Raw genomic sequence first — 22,338 nt, 5'->3', positions numbered from 1 at the left:
CAACATCCAAAAGATTGAACTTTTTCATGCATTTTTCATCCCGTATCAAACGCTGTCTTCCCAATTAACCGCGTTCTTTAACGAGTTGTGGATTGTTCATCTTGTTAACTCGCTGGTTTTAACGACAAATCACGTATACTACAACAACGAACCATCAATAATTATTGTTGCATAAACAATAGTTAATAACTGGGAAAGAAACTTGCGACAAAAACAACACATCTTTAAGGTTCAACAAACAGATCAAACCACGACTTCAGATCACACAATAGGAGAATTCGCAGCAGTCACCGTAGATGAGCTGCAAAACTCCACGGTTTAATACAGCAAAACAGGATGATTGACAATGAGTCAGATGAACGAACCGCCCATCATCGACAAGAACATGCAGCAAAGAACCAATGGGTGCATGAAACCAGACTTTAAACAAAAGTTTAAACATGTGTTCTCATGATGTCTGAGATCAACATTACCCAATACTGGTCAAAATCATTTGTGCTTCAAGAGCCTCTGGGTTGCTTCAGACTTCAGCCTTAGTAAGTACGAGAAAGCATCATTAAAATAACTATCAATTGCATCTTCCCATTTCTCATAAACATAGAAGGCAAAGAAAGTTATAAAGACACCTGTGGCAACAGCAAAGATCTTCTTTGTTATATCAATGGTTAGCATCATTTTAATGTTCTTGGACATCAGCGCAAAGAAGTATCATCTTTACCTATTTTGTATACTGTCTGCAGTGACGTCGTGCCCAGGACATTGAGAGCTAATAAGAAGATAATCACCTGTTCGATTTCAACATGAACATTAACAGCGTGAGCACTAGGAAATTAAGATTGTGATTGAGAAAAGTAGGATCACATTAGACTATTGGGAAATTAAGAAGAAATGTAATATGCAAACAATACGTAATTACACACCTTAAACATTAATGACCAATCCTTTCCCTTGCAAAGAGATCTCAATATGCCAATTCCATTGTTCCATGAATAAGTGGCTGAACAAGCAAGGCTACGTGCCTGCTCTACTGATATGTTAAAATATGAAGGTGGCATTTTCTCAATTTTGTACCCAAATCTGCACACACAATATTTTCTTATGATCCATCAAGAAGAAAAGTATATGGTGAGAACTCAAATAAAGTGCTGCAAATGCCAACAGAAATCAAAATGTCTTAGGATAAAATGAGAATATCTATTTCTGTCAAAAGTTATTCCAGTGACATCATAAAGAATAGTTATGAAACACGATGAGATCAACTGGCCCAATAAAGGTGCTTGTGTTTTAGCAACAAACTGGATAAATTTTATACAGATAAACTGAAACATACTCATTCTTGTTATAGATGAAAGTGAAATTAAGAACCATATATTTTCTAGAAAATGATTAATTATTCTACGTCTAAAAGACTAAAATCATCAACTTATGTTTAATTCCTTAATGCAACAGAAGGCTTTTGAGTGATAATCTACTTGACATGGTTATACACTGTCCCACACAACAAGTAAAGAAATAGATAAATACTAAAAGATAGTGAAATATGTAACAATAAGATGCAGAGAAACAGGACGCTCTTACATTTTCTTAGGCAAGGCACCATGAATAAACAAGAATAGTGCAACAAATGAGAGAAGCTTTGCCATTGCTGTAATCAACGTATATCCACTTGTGAATAAGTAATAATAGATGGCAATCAAGAGTAGCAATGCTGTGACCGACTGTTTCTGATCTTTCCAGAGAAGTGTGTTGGCAACTGAAACACAGAATTAGTGCATCACTCAGTAACATCAAGCAACTAAATCGCCAATACGTTCATGTAATACATCCATACTTTTTCCACCTCCCAGATAGAGATAAGCTTTGGATGTTGTCTTTTTATGCTCAGCTTTCAGATGAGAGTATGACTCGATCGTTTTTTCCAGGCCATCCTATAATCACATGATGAAGCAGTTTATAATGAATAATTAACAGGTGCAGATGCACCTAAAAGATAAAAAAAGAATATGAACTTATATGTAAAACCTTCAGAGACACAATAGGCTCATAACCAATCTGATCTTTAGCCTTTGAACAATTAAAAGTCCTGTTGCAGGATAGAAGTCTAATCCTTGATGGTGTCAGCTGGGGCACAGGCATTCCATACCGAGACAACAGCTTGTATGTCGACTCTACCATGTGAGCAATTGGCATCATAAAAGTGACAGGAATTTTTGTACTAGGCCTGCAATAAAGAAAACTCAGCATTATCATTGATCGCTAAGAAGATGAACCATCTTCCTGAATGTTTGTGAAAAAGGGATCGGAGAAGCTAAGGGGAGGACGGAGAAGGGAAAGTAAGACATATGATTTAACTTACTTGTCATAATTCTTCATTATAGTTGCTCTTAATAACATGAGAAATACAAAGAATCAAAATGGTTCTTTGATTCTTTCAAATCCACAAACAGATTTTAATCTAAATTATACTTCTCCAATATGTTTTTACATAAGATTTAAAACACCTAAAAATGTGAGCATAATAAAATTATCAAAATCATACTCAACTTTTATATCCAAGATCTTCAAGTATCGGTGACATAAACTCCATAAATTTTATTGATTCTTAGATTCAAAATGGTTCTTTGATTCTTTCAAATCCATAATGTGCAAACAGATTTTAATCTAAATTATACTTCTCCACTATGTTTTTGCAGAAGATTTGAAACACCTAAAAATGTGAGCAGAACAAAATTATAAAAAACATATTCACCTTTTATATCCAAGACCTTCAAGTATCAGTGACATAAACTCCCAAAACTTTATTGGATCCATGTTTGTTATGAAATAGGCCTGCAGCAAAAGGTATGTCACAGAAACATCATAAGAACTTAAGTAAACAAAAGGCATACCTGTCCTCCAGCTTTCTTTGCACCCACTTCAGAGGCTAGAGTTTGCTCTGCACATATATGAGCATGTGCCACATTTTCAACGTATGTGAAGTCATAGACATTATTTCCATCACCAATGATATACTGATAGAGAAGAAAAAGAAGACAATGGTCAACGGAAGTTCATAAATTGAATGACACCTCTTATGTTATACTAATTCCATAAGACTTCATACTATTAAAACCGGTGAAAAAACAAGTATAGTAAAAGTGACAAAGGCATATGCATTTTTCACTTCAGATAAATCAATTTGGCCTACAGGAAAACGAAGATGAACCTTAGAAAAAGTAAGCCTATCAGTTAAAAACTTCACTCTTGGAAGCCTCAAACATAATCAAAGGAATTATCAAGCAAGTTTGTTTTATAAATATGTATCAAGAAGTATGAAGTTAGAACATGTTGCCTTAGCCTTCCCAGCCTTTGCAGCAGCAACTAGTGATGGCACCAACAATCTATCACCAGGGCCAAAGATGCTACTAGGGCGTATACAGCATGTCAGAAGCCCATTCCTACCATTAGCTTTTACAACCAGTTTTTCTCCTTCTGCTTTAGTCTCTGAATATGAATCATTGAACTGGTGCAACATAACAACTCCAAGAGTCAAAAAGATAAAGAAAAACAAAAAATCTCAAACAGAAAAGGCATACAATATTGCAAAGTAAAGATTTCCAATGTGACCTTATCTGGGTATGGCATTGTTTCATCCCCATTGAAAATTCCATGCACACCATCAAAGACCACACTAGGAGAGCTAGTGTAGATTAGTCTCTTAACTTTGCACTCGATACAAGCATCAATAACATTTTTGGTACCTGCAAATGCGCAAGTACCTCTTAGTAGAAGGGAAATAATATTAGTCTTGGTGGGTTTCAAACAGACTCCCATAGTACCACAGTGTGTTGAACTTGTACACCAATGCCACTTATAACATGTTTTTACTCAGCCTACCAATTTCTTTATGACAAATAACAGCGTGAAAATTAACAAGAACCACTTAACTTCTAACCTTCAACATTCACAGAGTAATGAAGCTGGTGGTTGTTGATGGATGAATCAGGAGCAGCCATATGGAAAACAACCTCAATCCCTTCAAATGCTGTAGAAAGGAATTATAAAGAAACACTAAGACAGGGAAATAGTGCATCCATCATATTTATAAGTATAAGAAACTGGTGAAATTAGAAATAGATAAAAATGTATTACTTATTCTGCACAACTTTGCAGTTTTTCTGTAGCTTTAAAGATACTTTAGACCCTAACATCGATGGACAAAGGAAAAAAAGAAAAGAAAATTATTTGTCCTGTTACTCTTGTCCTAGTCTCATAGCCACTTCTCCTATGACTTCATGTTTGCATTTGCAGGCATTCCTCCAGCAACTTTGTTTTCTCTCCAAAATAGGTTAGCATTTCCAAGATCATATGAACAACTATTTATGACATCACATTGCTCCAGAAAATCAAAGTGTACTCACAGTCGACAAATAAGGGATCTAAGCAACAAACAATGATGATGTTTACATTGTACTTAATCATTGATAATTATCGAAAAGATACCTTAATAATTGTCAATAAGATAATTAGATATCTTGTTTCTACTAGGAACCAAAATCTCCTAAAATACATTCAGGACATGCAAAGAAAAATAAGATGATCTACAGCTAGAAAAAGTAGATTACCGAAGCCATAGCATACACATCGAGATCAGATATATGTTTAGCACATAATTGAATAGTTTAGCCCTCCAAACATAATATTGTCACCAGGTAACTTTTGGACTGAAATATTCTGAACTCTTTGAAATGCTAAAATGTGAAGGAAAGCACAATAATCAAATTTGGATCCAAATCTAACTAATTTAACTTTTCAAAACTATAATCAAACCATACATTTTAATGTCGCGAAAATGCAATATGTCAATCTTAGAAACCAAAGGCATTTGCTTCAGTTGTTACCATGCCAGATGATACTTAAATCTATAACCAAGTGCATGATGTTGTATATAAATTATTTCAAGGGATGGGTCCTTGTCATGTTGTTTAGAATATAAACAATAGGAAGACAAAGTCCAAAGCAGAACACCATAGGGTCAATACATTACTTGGCAGCAGAACTTTCTTTATTTCATATCAGCTATGTATAACTAAGAGCATGTCTCCTAGGTTGACATTTCATCGATGAGCTTATTAAGTGTCCCGCATCTGTATGCCTATTTGACACGCTGGTAGATATGAGTCATGATTCTCGGGGATGTGTGCAAGAGTCAAAATAACACTATATGGATGGATCAAGAAAAGTGCTAAGATAGAGTCACAATGAAACAAATAGCATTTACATGATAGAGCCAATATTAAGCTTGTTGCTAGGAGAGGGGGGTTTTATTGTACTGAACTAAGTGCCTTCTAGATTGAACTGAAATAATCTAGATCATGGATACAATAATAGAAAATTAGAAGATGTGTATCATGAGCTTGCTGAAGTCTTCAAAATGGAATTAATATCATATAAATTGTAAATCCTAAATTGCATAGATAAACATAGTCCACAGAAATTTCCCGGCTTTGTATAATATTTTTTTGTTAGAGAACTTAGATTATAGATATCTGCTGATATATTATTAGAGATGTTAAATTGTATGATGGATTAATACGTCATGATTCATACACTCCATGAATCACCATCAGGATTTCCAGAAGTTCTAAACCATTATCGATCTGTTACATGATATAATGTTCTTGAAAACAATGTTTCCAAAAGTATATCAAGTCAAAAAAGACATTATACCAAACAGTATCTTAAGGCTGTCATGGTGGATCCTCTCAAAAGTCTATATGCCCTGGAAACTTTTCTGCCAAATGATGCATGAAAGTAATGCAAAACAGCATGCTTTTGGTTCACTGAACCCTATTAAGTCCACAACTAGCAGTTTTCTTTAAACCCAACAACATAAGCAAGTCAAACAATGAAACAGCACCGGTACTTACACCTAACTGTTTTTTTCTTTCCAAAATGAGCTGCATGTTCACTGATGTATTAGCAACTTTTCCTACTTACTATGCACATTGACTCTCCCTGACAGGACTTATTATAAATGCATGGTTTTTCTTGTAAAGTTGACTCTATGAATTTTGAAATAAGGTAAAGCAAAAGAGGAGACTAGGATGCTTTTCTCTTTACAATGCCAAACACCATATTCCTTGGTCCTAGTTTTCGTGACCATGCATCTTTCTGTGGTGGTGTCATTTGCTACTCATCTGATGATACAGGTTAGTGGATATGGTCTTTCATGCCTCTCAACTCCATCTTACTGATGTCGTTCAGTCCATATTCTGTCAACCTTTGATCAGCTACAAACTACATATTGTCTTTCTGTGGTGGTGTCATTTGCTACTCATCTGATGATACAGGTTACTGGATATGGTCTTTCATGCTCCTCAACTCCATCTTACTGAAGTCGTTCGGTCCATATTCTGTCAACCTTTGATTAGCTACAAACTACATATTGTCTTTCTGTGGTGGTGTCATTTGCTACTCATCTGATGATACAGATCAGTGGATATGGTCTTTCATGCTTCTCAACTCCTTCTTACTGATGTCGTTCGGTCCATATTCTGTCAACCTTTGATCAGCTACAAACTACATATTGGACTTTTGAACCCCCCACCGCCCCCAACCCAAAAATAAAACAAGATCTATCAACAAAATCTCTTATAGCACGTATATTATTTTTTATAACAACAATAGAAAAATGGTATCTTTCTTCTAATGAGCCGACGGCTTTTTCCTTAAAATCACAGCTCCGCGTTTGACCAAAACGGACATGTCAACAAAAAGCATTTACTCTAACAGATTATTTAGCTACAAGCCCTCCCAAAAAGCCGGCAGCGGCTGGAAGAAAACCAAGCATCCCAGAGGAAAGATGGGGAGGCGGCAGATGCAACCCATTACCGCGGATTGGGGCGACGGTGCCGCGTACCTTTGACGACATGGGCCCTATTGCGTAGATCGGCGGAGACGTAGGCGGCGCGGCCTGATTGGAGGGCGTGGCCAAGGGCGCCGTCCTCCTCCTGGGGGTCAAGCGAGATGGAGGGAGCGAGGTCGGCGACCCGGACGCACCAGATGTCGGAGCGAAGAAGCATCTCGACCAGGTGCCGGGCGGCGAAGCCACGGCCGCCGGTGACCACGCACCACCGCTCTTCTCCTCCGCCGCCCATCCTCTCCCCCCTCTTCGTTTGGCCGCCCACCCGAAGGCCGAATCAAAAGGGTTACGGGATTCGAGTTCGCTCTCGGTGATGTTTTCGAAATGTGCGTCATTTCTTATTCCTTCACCTGTGTTTAGGTTAACCGCGGTATTACATACGGTAAAATTATACACGGCGAATTCTCGAAAATAATTGCTTTTTTTTTTTTTAATGTTTCTAACACAGCATTCCTATTTTAAAAAAAAGTTATGAAATGACACTCTTTTTCTCACAAGATTGATCAATTTAACCCTCTCAATTATAGTTCTTCATCGTCCATCGCTCATCATCAATTGTAAAAAGAATAAGATGAGAGGACCTTTATCGTTATAGAAGGGTCGATCCACGCACTCTCATTGTTGATCACATAGGATGAGATGATAAAAATGAGGGAGCACACCTTCATCGTCATAATCTCGTGCAAAGGTCTAAGTGTATAGTGATTTAGATCAAGACAACAGGTCTATAAAAAAATAAATAAATGGGATCTTTTTACATCGTCAAATGTGTTATTTGGGTAATTTACTCATAAAAGTCCCTCATAAATTTTTTTATTAGAAAAAGTTCCTTTATTGAAAATTTATTTATTTTCTTAAATGGGACGAGTTAATCATATTCTTTCGCATTTAGTATTAAATTTTTGAACTTTTTGAAAATTACAATGGAGTCTCTATGATTTTGAAATTATTATAATTTACTTTTTAACTTTAACAACGCAGTATAGCATCAAAGTGAAGGGTAAACTAATCATTTCATCCATTTAAGCAAAGGGACAGTTGTCGAATTGAATGGTAGCTTCATGAGCCACTCCGAAGACGCCGAGAGTGAACAGACATGTCCGTTTCCTCGACGCCCCCGACAACCAACGGGTGGACCCTTCCATCTCCGCAAGGTGGAGGCGAAGTATGTCAACAACTCCCTCTTCACCGGCGACTTCGCTAGTGACACCGGCGCCCACCTCATCGACAAGGTGATCGACTCCTGCATGGACCGACGGCCTCACTTGAGGCACCCTAGGTTGCGATGCCGAGATCATAACCGACAAGCTCGGCAATGAGGTGGCCACTAACGTTGGCGGCATTTGCCCCGGCTGCGACGAGTCGTTCAAGACGATCGACTTGGACGAGCCGTTGGGGACCGGCGGAGGACGAGCTGCTGGAGAAGTTCGATCAGTTCCGGTGGTTGTTCGAGTCGATGGGGACTTATGGGTGGGGAAATGGGATTTGGGCCAAAGGAAATGATTAGAACAGCGATGGTGGACAGCGGAAGGAGGTGCTCAACAAAGCCATGGAGGCCTCTTATCCGCAAATCGAAGATCTCTGCGGAGGACGAGCTGTTGGGGAAGTTGGATCAGTTCCGGTGATTGTTCGAGTCGATGGGGACTTACGGGTGGGGAAATGCGATTTGGGCCAAAGGAAATGATTAGAACAGCGATGGTGGACGGCAGAAGGGGGTGCTCAACAACCCATGGAGGCCTCTTATCCGCAAATCGAAGATCTCTGCGGCTATCCTCAGCCCACACGTGAACTTTGTTTATCTTCTTCGATTTGTGGCCACATTAAGGATATTATACATTTTAGTTTGCATTTTTTTTTGTCTCTTGTTTTCGTTCACTTTCTTTCTTTTCCATAAATCACGTATAAATCTAATCCCACAAAAATGTGTCTTAAATGTTCAAATACCACAAAAAAATTTTCCATAAATAAAGATTCTATAAAAAAATTAATATTTTAAAAATAAAAATATATATATAATAATTTTGAAACCATGTATATTCTAATGTAACTTTTAAAAATTTAGATTATGTTTTCATGTTATATTTCGGTTCATTTCATACTATAATAATATGAAGTTCTTGTATCACCTCATACTTTCACTAATTTTTTTCTGTTAATTTATATCAAAATTGATGTATTATCATGTTAAATACTTAAACATATTATCAAAAATATAATATTATTTATTTTCAGGCGTAACAACTTGACTCCAAACCACTTGATATTTTCATCATTCAAGTCAAATGTGATGTTAATATCATTTCTAAATTTTTAAGATGACTTTATCAATAATTTTATTTAAGTATAAATAAATATAAAGTGGATCAAAATAAAATTTCAATAAAGGAACTTTATTTAATAAATAGCATTTTTGAGGGGTTTTAATGAGAAAATGACCCAAAATCTTTTGGTAAGATGTATGAGAGTTATATATATATATATATATATATATATATATATATATATATATATATATATATATATATATATATATATATATAATACCAAAGGATTTCGTAAAAAGAAAAATAGATGGTATTATTAAAACTAAAAATATAATAATTTGGAAGTTATAGTAACCCAATATAATATTTAAAAGAGAAAATTGTAATTAGCCCCGTTGATGTTTTAATAAAGGGAAGCAGGATTTATTTCTGATCGTTGATTCATATGTGATATCACCCAAAAATCATTAATCTGGCCGGAATTTGTGGATATAGGTTTTGCGGATACCTATAAACCTTTAAATTACTATGCAAATGATAGGGTTGTAACATGAAAGTAAATTAATTACAGTGGAATAAGATGACCTAATGGGGATAATAAATGGCAACGTGACACGCCACAGTGTCAGTCACGCCTGGACGACACTCTGGCCAAAGAGGACAATAATGCCGACGCGATGTGCGCTGACGTCACCCGCTCTCAGACAACGACTTTGTCGTCGTCTGACCCAACATACTTGGCCGAGGCAGAGGAGAACGACGATCGAGGCACGCCCATGCCCTGCGGCGGTTCGGTTCTTCACACAACGCCAACGGTAATATCAGACGCCATTAGAGGTATGATCCTATTCCCACAAGCAGGCACGTCAGGTAACACTAAACTTCCTTATAAATACCCCCAAGTTTGAAACGATAGGAGGAGGAAGATATACGACAAACTCCACTCCACATCTTCTAACTTGATCGTCGGAGGGGTCGGGCCGAGCTTCCGACCCGACCTGTGCGCAGGTAGGGAGACAAGGCGATTTCCCCGAGACGCGGGGGGAGGTGCCTTCCCCAGGGCGTCCAGACGATCCCAGGTGGTCCGCGTAATTGGTCACTCCGACAGCCCCAAGAAACCCCGAGCAAAGATCCTCGTCGTTCGGCTCCGAACCAAGTCATGTCGGCCTCGAGACACAACATAGAGTTGTTTACCTCAACAGGACCATAGCAAATTCTTTATTTATTTGGACGTCAAATCCTGAGTTGACTAATCCTTTTATTTACTAAGTTGACTCAGATCATCATATTTCACTCATCTTTCCCCTTAATATATCCCATTCTTAAATCCTTCGATCAAAGAGAGAATTCAATTATAATTAGGCTTGTTTTAATTCGTGATCCGGAGTTGTACGACATATGTCACGAGAGAGGACATCGGACGGCATCATCCCAAATCATGCCTCTGATGCTCTAAGTACTCGCATCCGCGGCCGATATCTTTCCTTCTTTTCGACCCACTGTTGCGCTCTCCTTACCCCTTTTCTTCTTCTTCTTCTTCTTCGTCTCTTTTTTCCCCCCCTCGATTTCGAGGGTTTTTTTTTGAATTTTTTTCCGTCTTTATTTCCTCGTAAACCTTAATCCTATCACCCTCCATAGGATCAGTATCGGATCGGAGTGGTGCGTGGAAGCCCTAGCGCGAGAAAGGATGCAGCAGCTGAGGCTCAAGCAGCAGCAGGCTTTGATGCAGCAAGCCCTCCTCGTCCAGCAGCAGCAGCAGCAGCAGTCCCTCTACCCCCACCCTGGCCTCTTGGCCGCACCTCAGGTCCATCCCACGCCTCGCCCTCAAATTCCCTTTTCTGGATCGGTTGCGATGTTTTCTTAAAAATCTCATCCTTGGTCGTAGTGTGTAGTTTCTGTTACTCAATTTGAATTTTTTTCCCCATGTGTAGCTCGTAGAATATGTTTATTTTATGATGGATGTTAGGGTTCTTGGATCTCGAAATGAGGGTTTTTATGTGTTGGATTACGAAATTGGGGTTTTCTTCATGTTGTTCGTCGTTCCCTCTTTTCGCGGGTTCTTGGTAGTAAATTTATGCAGCAATCCACAAACCAGGGTTTTTCTGGCACCGTACCCTCGTTTCCTGATTAGCTCTATTTCGGTTACATTTTTCTGAAATTTTACTTTGGGGGCATTTGGGACTGCTCCATTTCTTCGTATTGTTGCTTTAACGTCGTAGTAATTAAGAGTCTATGCATCTTGCGGCGATCTTTTTATTATAAATTATTGCTGCTTGAAAAAATCATTTCTTTTTTTGGGGGGGGGGGGGGGGGGGGATCATATTTACATTCTAGAAATTGTTCCATAGTATTGCGTCATACTTCTTATGTGTTTTTCTTTTTCTGGAATCAACCAAGTTGTTTGTATAAAGATTATTGAATTTTCAATTTTCATTTGCAAGTTCATTTCAAGTCTTCGGCAATGCTGAGGGAAGAGCATTAGTAACTTTTTTAGTTAACCTTGCCATTTATATTCATACTTAGTTCTTTTGGCTTTTCATGTTCATATTTATCACTATTGAAGGCTAAAGGATTAGAGTTTGGTGTAAATCCCTGGGATGTGAAAGATGATTGTTACTATTGTGGAAACTTAAGTGAGAGATAGTATTTGGAGATGCTTGTTGTTCTATTGGTGGAATTTTCTGATTTATATAGTTATTTATTAGGCTTAGGATTACTTTAATTTTATGAGTTTCTTTTTTTTATTTTGTTTGTGGGGCCTATTTTTTTTTTCTGTTTTCCTATTCATTTGCACTTTTATTTTGCAGATAGAGCCAATCTTAAGTGGGAATCTGCCTCCTGGATTTGATCCAAGCACATGTCGCAGTGTGTGAGTGTCATTAGGGCTTTTTTTTTCCTTTTGATCTTTTTGCTCATACAATTTATGCCTTTTATTCTTTTAGTGTAGTTACGTCCTCTCTTGATTGTGGATTAGTGGGGGGGATTCCATTCTTTCAGTTTTTCCATTGTTTAGCTTGTTCTCTGCAATTGTTGTTTTAGTTATATAGAATTTCATAATCATCTTGATTGGTACCCTCTTTTATATATGGCACATTCGAAATAGTGATACTGTTTTTGTTTCTGGACCTGTTAGTTGGAGATATGATATCATACGCCAGTATTTTTTGTTTATCTATTCTAATAAATAACCTGGATTTTTGATGAGGGCCTGTCATGTCATTATATGCAAATATAGAATGTTAGAGCCCCTCCATCATTAAAATCAGTGATGTGTTTTGAGGATGTTTGAAAATGTGCTTTGAATTTTTTTTAATTTTGTTTGTTGTCATATGGTGATTAGTCATATGATCTGATATTTTTTTCCCAGGTATGTAGGCAATGTGCATCTTCAGGTTACTGAAGCCCTTCTTCAAGAGGTTTTTCAAAGTACTGGTCCCGTTGAAGGGTGCAAGCTCATTAGGAAAGAGAAGGTCGGTTACCTCTCTATTCTTCAATATAACTCATTCTATTGTGGTGTTTTTTCCCCCGGATTTTTTTCTTTAGGATTCCAGTTTCAGTTTTGACATCAGTGTGAAAAATAGGCTAATTTAGATATATTTAGCTAATTAATACGTTGATCTTAAATTGGTTTCAAAATTCTCTCGATGTTTGAATACTTGTGTAGTTCTTATTTTCTGCACTAATGAAATGGTGAAAAGCTGGTATCAGTGTTATATATGAAATTTCATGGATCCCATATTTTTTTTAATTTGGCTTACAAATATTTGCAAAAATATCTTGTTCTATATTTTTTTTCATTAAGTTGAGTGAATTAGAAATAAAAGATTTTAATAAGATGGAGAAATATGCTCTTTTGTGCTTACAACCTTTTCTAAATTGATGTTCATTTGCTTTGTGAACAGTGTGATGCTGGTTTGTTCTTAATGGTTGCCTTGGTTTATAATTTTCATTTTGATAATGTTATATGACAAAACGATGCCTTTTTGTCTGGCTGCAATATATATGGCAGCTTATATTTTAGTAATATTGCATTAATGATTTTTTTTTATCATACCTGGATATTGGCATGTTAAGATTTCCATTGTTTGTTTTAAATGTTGATGCAACAGTAAATAGCTTGCTTTATAGCAGAATGGGATATGTCGCTTTCACATCTTTCACGTCTTCGACATTTCATTCACTTTGATTGTATGAGAGTTGTTCTGTGTTTTTCTGTCTGCCATCCTAGTACTCTTGCAGGATAAAGCATTCACCATAGTTTAAGTGGTCATCGTATCAGTATTGGTCTCCAATTAGATCATTATGGTACCAACATTGTACCATGTGGATGCACGATATGATTGTCACCTTGACTTGTTTGGCCGGTAGTGACAAACCAATGAAAAGTTCTTTTTGGTTGTCTTTTAGGAGTGTCTTCTAAATGAATGAATTACATAAATTACATAATTCAAGTCACTTACACGGTTACACCACTAATGTTGTCAGTAATGATAACAATGATACAAGTAATGTCACTTGCTGAGCGGACCTTGTCCACTAGCTAATCCCATGCCCGGTCTTGTTTTGTAAAACCTTGGCATGTATGTAGCTGGCTGTATGCTTGGTATTGCTCTTTATTGTTGTCTTGTTTTCAGTGCAATGGCATACTGGCGTGGTTAGTAATATTTATTGTGGCACATGTAATGTGCATCATATATATATACAGACTGATATTTAATCCATTGTATATTTCTTTAGTTTCTAACTATAATATGCTTGTTCTGATTTGACTTTGTAGTCATCATTTGGTTTTGTTGATTATTATGACCGCCGATCAGCTGCACTTGCAATTGTTGCACTTAATGGGAGGCATTTGTAAGTTGGACAATTCTATTTTGTATTTTGTTGTCCATTTATTAGTACTTTGTCATGCTTATGCTGCATGCATTTGCAGGTTTGGCCAACCTATTAAGGTTAATTGGGCATATGCCAGTGGGCAAAGAGAAGACACATCAGGTCCAATTTTAGATAATTTCTTTCTCAAAATTTATGCTTCAGTTCAGATTGGCTTATACTGTATTGGAAATCACTGACATAAGGAAAATATCTTGTTTTTGGTATATGCAGGGCAATACAACATCTTTGTTGGTGATCTTAGCCCTGAGGTCACAGATGCCACCTTGTTTGCATGCTTTTCTGTATATCCGAGCTGCTCGTAAGTTTTCTTGACCTTCGTATTTGTTATATGTATAATATTATTGTCTCTGTATTTTATTAATTTTATTTTTTTGGTGCCTTTTATGTTTAGGTCATGTAAGAACTTAGCAAACCAGCTCTTTTTTTTCTAAATGTTCATGTGAAACTTGTGTCACCACATGCACCTGTGTTTTTCTTTTTCTATAGAGATGCAAGGGTTATGTGGGACCAAAAAACTGGGCGTTCAAGGGGATTTGGTTTTGTTTCTTTCCGAAATCAACAGGTCAGTTGATCAGTTGATAATCAGCTTTTAAGGTCTCTAGTATGATTGAACCTTTTCTTTTACCATTCTTTTTGTAGGAGGCTCAAAGTGCCATCAATGACTTGTCTGGTAAGTTGCTCTTCAACAACTTTGTTGTTACGCTAGCATCAATCATCTTGCCTTAGGCTGGCTGCTTGACATTGGTCTTATTTTTTTACTGGTTTCTGTAGATGTTAACAATTTGAATCTTGTTGGGAGAAAAAGACCTTGATCTTGTAGTGGTTGCTTATTGCATAGATTACATATACCAAGATTAATGGGGCAACACTTATTGATGTATTTACATTATAACATAAGATGATCACTGTAGTTTAACTCATGATACTGACGACCATGGGTTTGCAAATTTGACTTGAATGGTCTTCTGCTGACATGTTTCAGGCAAGTGGCTTGGCAGTAGGCAAATCCGTTGTAATTGGGCTACGAAGGGAGCTAATGCTAATGAAGACAAACAAAATTTAGAATCCAAGAATGCGGAGCTAACAAATGAATCTGCAGGTGGGTGACATGTTGAACTGGTGCAATAGCTAGGCACACAATATATTGTTTTTGTGAGTTACACAGTTATGTTTGTAGACCTTCCCTTGATTTAATTTTTTTTTGGCAAAAGCTATTCAGATTTTTTTTTTATAAACCACTAAGTTAGATTGTCATACTAAATTGAGGTGTTTGTCTACCTTGATTGTGTAATGGACTTTCTTCTTCATTCTAGATTTTACAGTACAAAGTTTGTGGTTTTATATATGTTTAGCTTTAGAATTTACATCAATTGAGAATTGTTTGTGTACCCTGTCTCCAGGAATAATTATCTGTACACTTGGTATTTCCTTGCAGAACATTGAAATATATCCAGATGCACTTACGCCATCACTAAACTTATGCAAGGAAATACCAAGTGAATAAATTTAGTCCATGATGCTGATGTGGTTTCTATCCTATCACTAAACTTATGCAACATTAGTATGATGTGATAGATTATTGTGTAATTTGCCCCATTTTACAGTTAATGGTGCTGTGATTTGTTTGGTCCTTGTTGATTTTTTTACACATACATATAACTGGTGCACTGAGAGTAATTGTGGTAAGGGAGGTGATAGCTGGGTTGTCTATAGGTTTCCTAATTTTTTGAGGGGCTGTATTTGAGAAGATATTTTGTAAAGTCACAGGGGTGGACAAGCAATTGCCCCTAGGACCCATTACAAAAGTTCTGATTTTGTACCAAGGTTGATAATATAATATTCAGGCCAGTTTTTTTTTTTTTTGATAATTTCATCATTGTTTTTTTTGCTCTTGGTTTATCTACTATGTTAGAATGATGTTCTTAATTAGCGCAACATAGGAGTTATTGTCAAATGGTTGTCATTAGAATATTTCCCAAGCATTTTAGTATCTTACCATTGAAAATGATTGAATTAGGTTGAGCATTTATGTGCTTTCAAATCAAGAGAAAAGATTGGGCTTTTGATTTTTTTAAATATGTTAGAATGATGTTCTTAATTAGTGCAACATAGGAGTTATTGTCAAATGGTTGTCATTAGAATATTTCCCAAGCATTTTGGTATCTTACCATTGAAAATGATTGAATTAGGTTGAGCATTTATGTGCTTTTTCAAATCAAGAGAAAAGATGGGCTTTTGATTTTTTTTAAATATGTTAGAATGATCAACATAGGAGTTATTGTTAAATGGTTGTCATTAGAATATTTCCCAAGCATTTTAGTATCTTACCTTTGAAAATGATTGAATTAGGTTGAGCATTTATGTGCTTTTTCAAATCAAGAGAAAAGATTGAGAATTTATTTTGGTTGTTTGGCTAGTTTGTGAACCTTATTTTTTAAATAATTAGCAAAAAGTAGATCAAGAAAATATCAGAATAGAGTAAGTCAAAGCCTGTTGATGAACTTTAGTCCTAAGAATCTAAAGTTGGTGATGCTTCATGGTAAAACCATTTGGGCCCAGTTGATTCCTAAGCCATCACCTTCTGCAAATGTGAAGTCATATATAACCCTGATTTATCCAGTCAATTTTTTATTGTTTGATGGATAAAGATGATGTTCTGCTAAAAGTACCTGGTAAGTTGTTTGTCATACTAATGTAATATTTACATAGTCATTTCAAATGTAGCAGCAAGATATTGTGTACCCATCTACTAGGAATTAATAATTGTATGGGTTGTAGCTTGTATTTAGATGGCACATCAAGATGCAATTGCCCGAGTCCGAGCATGTTTTACTTATGATCATTGCTTGACAGAATAGTTCAACATTAGCTGTTATTTTTTATCTTGTTTTTTGGAGTAGCATTTTGATTTACGGGCCATAATTATTTTTACCATGCAGAAGATGGCCAAGAGTACACAAATGATGATGGTCCAGAGAATAACCCACAATATACAACTGTCTATGTGGGTAACCTTGCTCATGAGGCAAGCATCTCTCCTCCCTCCATTCTCCTCTCCCCTCATGATATTCTTCTATCAATTCAACTGTCACTCCCCAACCCAATGTATATTGGTTTTTGTTTTTTCAAAATGTGAACTTTTTACTGGTATCAGTATCTCATTTATATACAACATGTCACAAAGCTCATATTGATTCTTTGGTGGGTATCCTATTGCTGCTTCAGTCTGTTTTAGAGGATTTAGCTGCCATTCAGTGCTTGTCATAATTATTTGATCATGTCTGAATTGATTTTGCAAATTGCATTTTCTGTTGTTGAGGTCATTTTTGTTCTGAGTTGTCGAAATGTAAAAAAATGACAGGTTACTCAAGTTGATCTCCACCGCTATTTCCATGCCCTTGGTGCTGGAGTCATTGAGGACGTTCGTATACAACGCGATAAAGGGTTTGGTTTCGTGAGATACAGTAGCCATCCTGAAGCTGCTTTGGCTATTCAAATGGGAAATGGTCGAATATTTTGTGGAAAGCCAATTAAGGTATAGTTGGATTATTTGGTACATTTACACTGAATTCTAGTGCCCATATATATATATATATATATATATATATATATATATATATATATATATATATATATATATATGTATATGTATATGTATATGTATATGTATATGTATATGTATATGTATATGTATATGTATATGTATATATATATATGTATATGTATATGTATATATATATATGTATATATATATATATATATGTATATATATATATGTATATATATATGTATATGTATTTATATATATATATGTATATATATATGTATATGTATTTATATATATATATGTATTTATATACATATACATATATATATACATATACATATATATACATATACATATATATATACATATACATATATATATACATATACATATATATACATATATATACATATATACATATATATACATATATACATATATATACATATATACATATATATACATATATACATATATATACATATATACATATATATACATATATACATATATATACATATATACATATATATACATATATACATATATATACATATATATATATATATATATATATATTATTGGAGCTTAGATGTTTTTGAATCTATGGATATACAATGTCAGAGTTTTTGGTTCTGTTCAAAATTGTGGCTTTACAAGACTCATTTTTATGGCAAATTTTAATTCAATTTTTAAGCTGTGTTCATTTACTATTTGGATGTCCTCAATTGAAGCTTATGTTTGAGAAAACCAGTGTTGGTCTTCTTCTGCAAGCCTGGGTATTTCCAATGCTGATTCCTTTGCGATATTAACTTAAACTTCATACAAGCATTGAGCTTGCCTGTGGTGAACAGTGTTAAATCTAAGTCCTCTGCTGACATGGGATGATGTACTTGACTGATTAATTTGCAGCCTTGGACTAGTTGATATTTGACAGTAGATACATGACTCATCCGAGTTAGCTACTCATACCTTAAATGGCAAAAATTCTGTTGTTGAATGTATCATCTGTTTGTGCTATATAATGAGTTTCAAATCTGATGATTGGGTAAGTCATATAATGAATGAACAAGGAAAAAAGAGAACCTACTTTCTCTAGTTTTGATTGGTTGATTCAAACACTGATATATATTTTTTCATGACACTGATTCATTAAATTGAAAAATCGCCTTTTCTTTTAGCCAGAAGATCACATTTTCTAGCGTGGATGAAATATTTTTTATGTTTTGGCTGTTGCCGCTGATTCAGGATCCAAATAATTCGCTTACTTGTATTTGCAATTGTTTTCTTAATGTTATTAGTTTTATCTTTTTATGTAATATACTCTACCTTTTACCTTAATGATCTTTAACTGTTGGAACTACAAAATGCTACTTAACATCCTTGTTTGAGTCGTTTTACCATCCTTCAAATAATGGAGCATGGACAATCACACATGCCACATCATAGTGTGATGCACACTGACACAGTATAAGAGTAGGAAAAGATTGTCATGAATACGACAATTAATACTTGTTATGAACCGTAAATATGATGTTCATAGATTGTTTAGATTGTAAGAAAAGTACTACCACGATTCACATTAGTTGCAGTTAAATAGATATTGTCAATGTTAATCATCTCTTGATGCCTTGTTTAAATGATTTGTCTTACCATATATTCCATTGTTTACCATAGGTGTAGATGCTGCGAGTTTCTTGGTATGTTTTGGGCTGTTGCAAGTCTGTGTTTAGCATGAATATCGCATGAACATGACAACTATTTTGTAGTGTTCGTGCGTCACAGTCTCCAAGAAGTTTGATTGTTGAATGATGCAGCCTTGATTGCTCCTGTGGTGTGCACACACCATCTGGCTTTTGTATCACTGTAGGAAATCATGTTCTGATGGATCAATGAAATTATGTTATCCGACTGAATGTCTTTGTTTCTTCTCGTTACATTCATTATTTATATAGACTTCACTGCATATATGTACGAATGCTGTGTTTGATCAGCTCATTGACTTGATTTGGTTTCAGTGTTCCTGGGGCAACAAACCGACGGCACCAGGAACGGCCTCCACGCCACTGCCTCCACCTTTGGCTGCTCCATTCCCTGGATTCTCTGCAACCGACCTCGTTGGTTATGATCGTGTAATGGCATTGAGCAAGATGGGTGCCAACCAGGCACTGATTCATGCTCAGGGTCAGCATGCTCTGAAGCCAGCTGCAATGGGGATGGGTGCCGGAAACAGCCAGGCTATCTACAATGGCGGGTTCCAAAATGTTGGTGCAGCACAGCAGCTCATGTATTACTAGTGATCGTATGCATCCACAGACCCATATGATCGTATGCATCCACAGACCCATATGATCGACCGAGGATCTTGGAGATTTCGCTTTTATTGTTCTTATATCTTCTTTTATACTTAATGTTTTCGTGTGTATACTTGTATTACCGGCACTGCACAATTATGTAGACCTATGGAGTGTCTGTAGGGTTTGATAAGACCACCTGAATAGCCTCCTATCCTTTATATACAGTTTTCATCTCTTTGTTTTTAGATCTTGAGGGAATTCTCAGTGTGTTGCTTTTAGGGTTTGGTATTACCGTACAGTCCCAGTCTTTGGATAAACGATCTCGTTGTGTTGCTTTTGTGGTTTGATGTCCATGGACCTCATTCATGTAGCTTCTTCTGCTTTATTCTACCTAGAAACATCCCAGCTTTCTTTGCAGATACGTCATGCCCAAACTAATGGTAGTATTAAATGTGTATGTTGGTGTGGTTGGTGGCATTAGTAATCTATGCTCCAAGGAAGAATTGAAGAAGGAACCAAAGAAGAAAAGAGTTCACCAAGATGTCTCGAGTTCAATTATTGGCAAAAAAACACACAGGTGTTGAAACTTCGATTACAAGTAACAATTTCTGTCTCGTCTTTTTCCTCGGGCAAATCAACTAACGATTCTTGCTCAATCTTGCGAACCTTCAAACGTATACGCCTATGGATGCACATACAAAGGTGCATACTTCGAACGCACGTCTCCGCCTACAAGCAACGGATCATCTCTCGTTGATGCCGGAATATTTGATGCCCTGATCTCAGCCTCAGCAACGAAGGGGAGTCATGACACCACGATAGCCGTAAAGAAGAGTTGGCCGCCGGAGTAGGGCGAGCCAGATGGATTCGGGGCTTCAACGCCACGTTTCTCCTGGTACTCGTCGCTCACCATCTGCTGATATCGGCACTCCATGCTGCAGAACGCCTTCTCTCTGCGGTGGAAGTTACATTTCGATTAGAACACATAACAATCGATCACGAATCCATCAAAGCTACGGATTAATTTCTACATCATCATCTCAATAAAGCAAGCTAGAAGCTGAAATCGATATAGAATAAATGATTGAGAAAGGCATGGATTTGCAGCATACCTATACATGAAGATATCCATCCCGTGTAGCCTCTTCCCACACAGAAAGCAGTCGCTGAGTATGTCAGCCACCTGGGACTCTTGGGTGGCGACCGGCGGTGGCGATGCACAACAACCCCCTTGAGCCCTCTTCCAATGCCTACCCCCGGGGCACACTTGAGGACGACTCGTCCTCGGCGAACCGATCGCGATCGGTAAAGTCGTCGCGTGGAGCTTCCTCGGGCTCTCGCCGCCGGCCTTCTCGAGCGCCACTGCGATGCCTAGTCCGACGCCACCAGAATCGCTATTCTTCCACCTCCTCGGATACAGGGAATTCCGCTCGGATGGGGTGGTCGGGCTCGGGATTGCGCCGGTGAGCCACATCCGGTCACCGAGACCGATCGCGTCCGGCAGCTTTCCGATGATTGGGCGTGGTTGATGCACCATCCCGGCCTGTGTCGTCTCAGATCTCCGTGGCCGGAGAGGTGGAGTAATTGGCCTTCGCTCCGTGTTTCCGGAGACGACTTCCAAGTCTCCCGTCGACGTCTACTTCAATCGCTGTCGCTTCTTTACGATTGGCTTCAGAAAACCACGGCCGAAGGAAAAGGTCTGCGAGTTCCCATGTAAGGCTTTCACATACAAGCGCCTACAACGCAATGAGCAATCGAAACCGTCTAATACATAGATGGACGGTCCAGATCACAAAAAAAGCAGAGGCGGTGGCTCGTATACTGAAGCGTTGAAGCAGTAGAGGAATTGCACGGAAGACCGGGATGACCGCGAGATGGTGACAGATAGCAGGCCAAGTGACCCACACGTGTCGGGGGGTTAATACGACGTCGGTTTGAGGTGGTACCCGAAACTGAACGGTACCAAAGTGACTAGTCGAATGACCAAAATATCCTTCTATGCCATTGAACCGGTCTACGTGCGACTTTACACGCTCATCCAAGCTTCGCTCCTCTCACGTGACGCCGAGTGGAGCCCCGTGTTTCACCGGAAGGCCACGCGGACTCGTCATTGGGTGAGGCCGTGACGTTGACACCCTTTCCCACGGTCTATCTTTGGTGTGGGCCAGAGATGATTGCCTTCGTTGGGCTCACTTTGATCGGATTCAGATACTTTGATTGATTTATATGTCTAAGATGATAATAGAGATTGACCAAATATTGCTAATCATATTATTATTATTATTATTATTATTATGCCTGTGGTGAATGCAGCAGTAATTGATGTTAACCTTTTGTTTTAACAGTGATAGCTCGTCGATACAGACATCAAGACACGAAGCTTGCGGTGAGAGAGTCACCGGAGATAACCGCTGTGACATTCCATGCCAC

General features: G+C 37.3%; 3 protein-coding genes across 5 annotated transcripts; 1 reads left to right on the top strand and 2 right to left on the bottom strand.

Annotated features, from left to right (window-relative positions):
- Nucleotides 1-202: 202 nt before the first annotated feature.
- LOC135624992 (3beta-hydroxysteroid-dehydrogenase/decarboxylase-like) lies at nucleotides 203-7,227 on the bottom strand. The gene is made up of 12 exons (XM_065129173.1): nucleotides 6,902-7,227; nucleotides 3,935-4,024; nucleotides 3,607-3,740; nucleotides 3,332-3,502; nucleotides 2,889-3,011; nucleotides 2,750-2,829; nucleotides 2,023-2,221; nucleotides 1,832-1,928; nucleotides 1,579-1,753; nucleotides 921-1,077; nucleotides 719-785; nucleotides 203-626 (listed from the first exon to the last, which is right to left on the bottom strand). The coding sequence occupies exons 1-12, from the start codon at nucleotides 7,137-7,139 to the stop codon at nucleotides 490-492; spliced, it is 1,668 nt and encodes a 555-aa protein (XP_064985245.1). The 5' UTR covers nucleotides 7,140-7,227; the 3' UTR covers nucleotides 203-489.
- Nucleotides 7,228-10,542: 3,315 nt separating this feature from the next.
- LOC135583985 (oligouridylate-binding protein 1-like) lies at nucleotides 10,543-20,153 on the top strand. Of its 3 annotated transcripts, none has more exons than XM_065129169.1 (13): nucleotides 10,543-10,669; nucleotides 10,807-10,972; nucleotides 11,976-12,037; nucleotides 12,536-12,638; nucleotides 13,946-14,022; nucleotides 14,102-14,163; nucleotides 14,275-14,362; nucleotides 14,551-14,626; nucleotides 14,704-14,734; nucleotides 15,047-15,163; nucleotides 17,004-17,089; nucleotides 17,426-17,599; nucleotides 19,630-20,153. In XM_065129169.1, the coding sequence occupies exons 2-13, from the start codon at nucleotides 10,856-10,858 to the stop codon at nucleotides 19,906-19,908; spliced, it is 1,272 nt and encodes a 423-aa protein (XP_064985241.1). In that variant the 5' UTR covers nucleotides 10,543-10,669; nucleotides 10,807-10,855; the 3' UTR covers nucleotides 19,909-20,153. The 3 variants fall into 3 exon arrangements, with proteins under 3 accessions (XP_064985241.1, XP_064985242.1, XP_064985243.1); XM_065129170.1 differs by having other exon boundaries at nucleotides 10,606-10,624; XM_065129171.1 differs by lacking the exon at nucleotides 10,543-10,669 and having other exon boundaries at nucleotides 10,676-10,972; nucleotides 17,007-17,089.
- Nucleotides 20,154-20,439: 286 nt separating this feature from the next.
- On the bottom strand, nucleotides 20,440-21,596 carry LOC135624990 (FCS-Like Zinc finger 13-like). Its single transcript, XM_065129172.1, has 2 exons — nucleotides 21,021-21,596; nucleotides 20,440-20,861 (listed from the first exon to the last, which is right to left on the bottom strand). The coding sequence occupies exons 1-2, from the start codon at nucleotides 21,443-21,445 to the stop codon at nucleotides 20,714-20,716; spliced, it is 573 nt and encodes a 190-aa protein (XP_064985244.1). The 5' UTR covers nucleotides 21,446-21,596; the 3' UTR covers nucleotides 20,440-20,713.
- Between the last annotated feature and the right edge of the window lie 742 nt (nucleotides 21,597-22,338).

Source organism: Musa acuminata, chromosome BXJ2-10 (assembly GCF_036884655.1).
Source record: "Musa acuminata AAA Group cultivar baxijiao chromosome BXJ2-10, Cavendish_Baxijiao_AAA, whole genome shotgun sequence".
NCBI classification, from domain to species: Eukaryota; Viridiplantae; Streptophyta; class Magnoliopsida; order Zingiberales; family Musaceae; genus Musa; species Musa acuminata.
The sequence above is the reverse complement of the archived record's forward strand: the minus strand, read 5'-3'. Positions and strand labels throughout refer to the sequence as shown.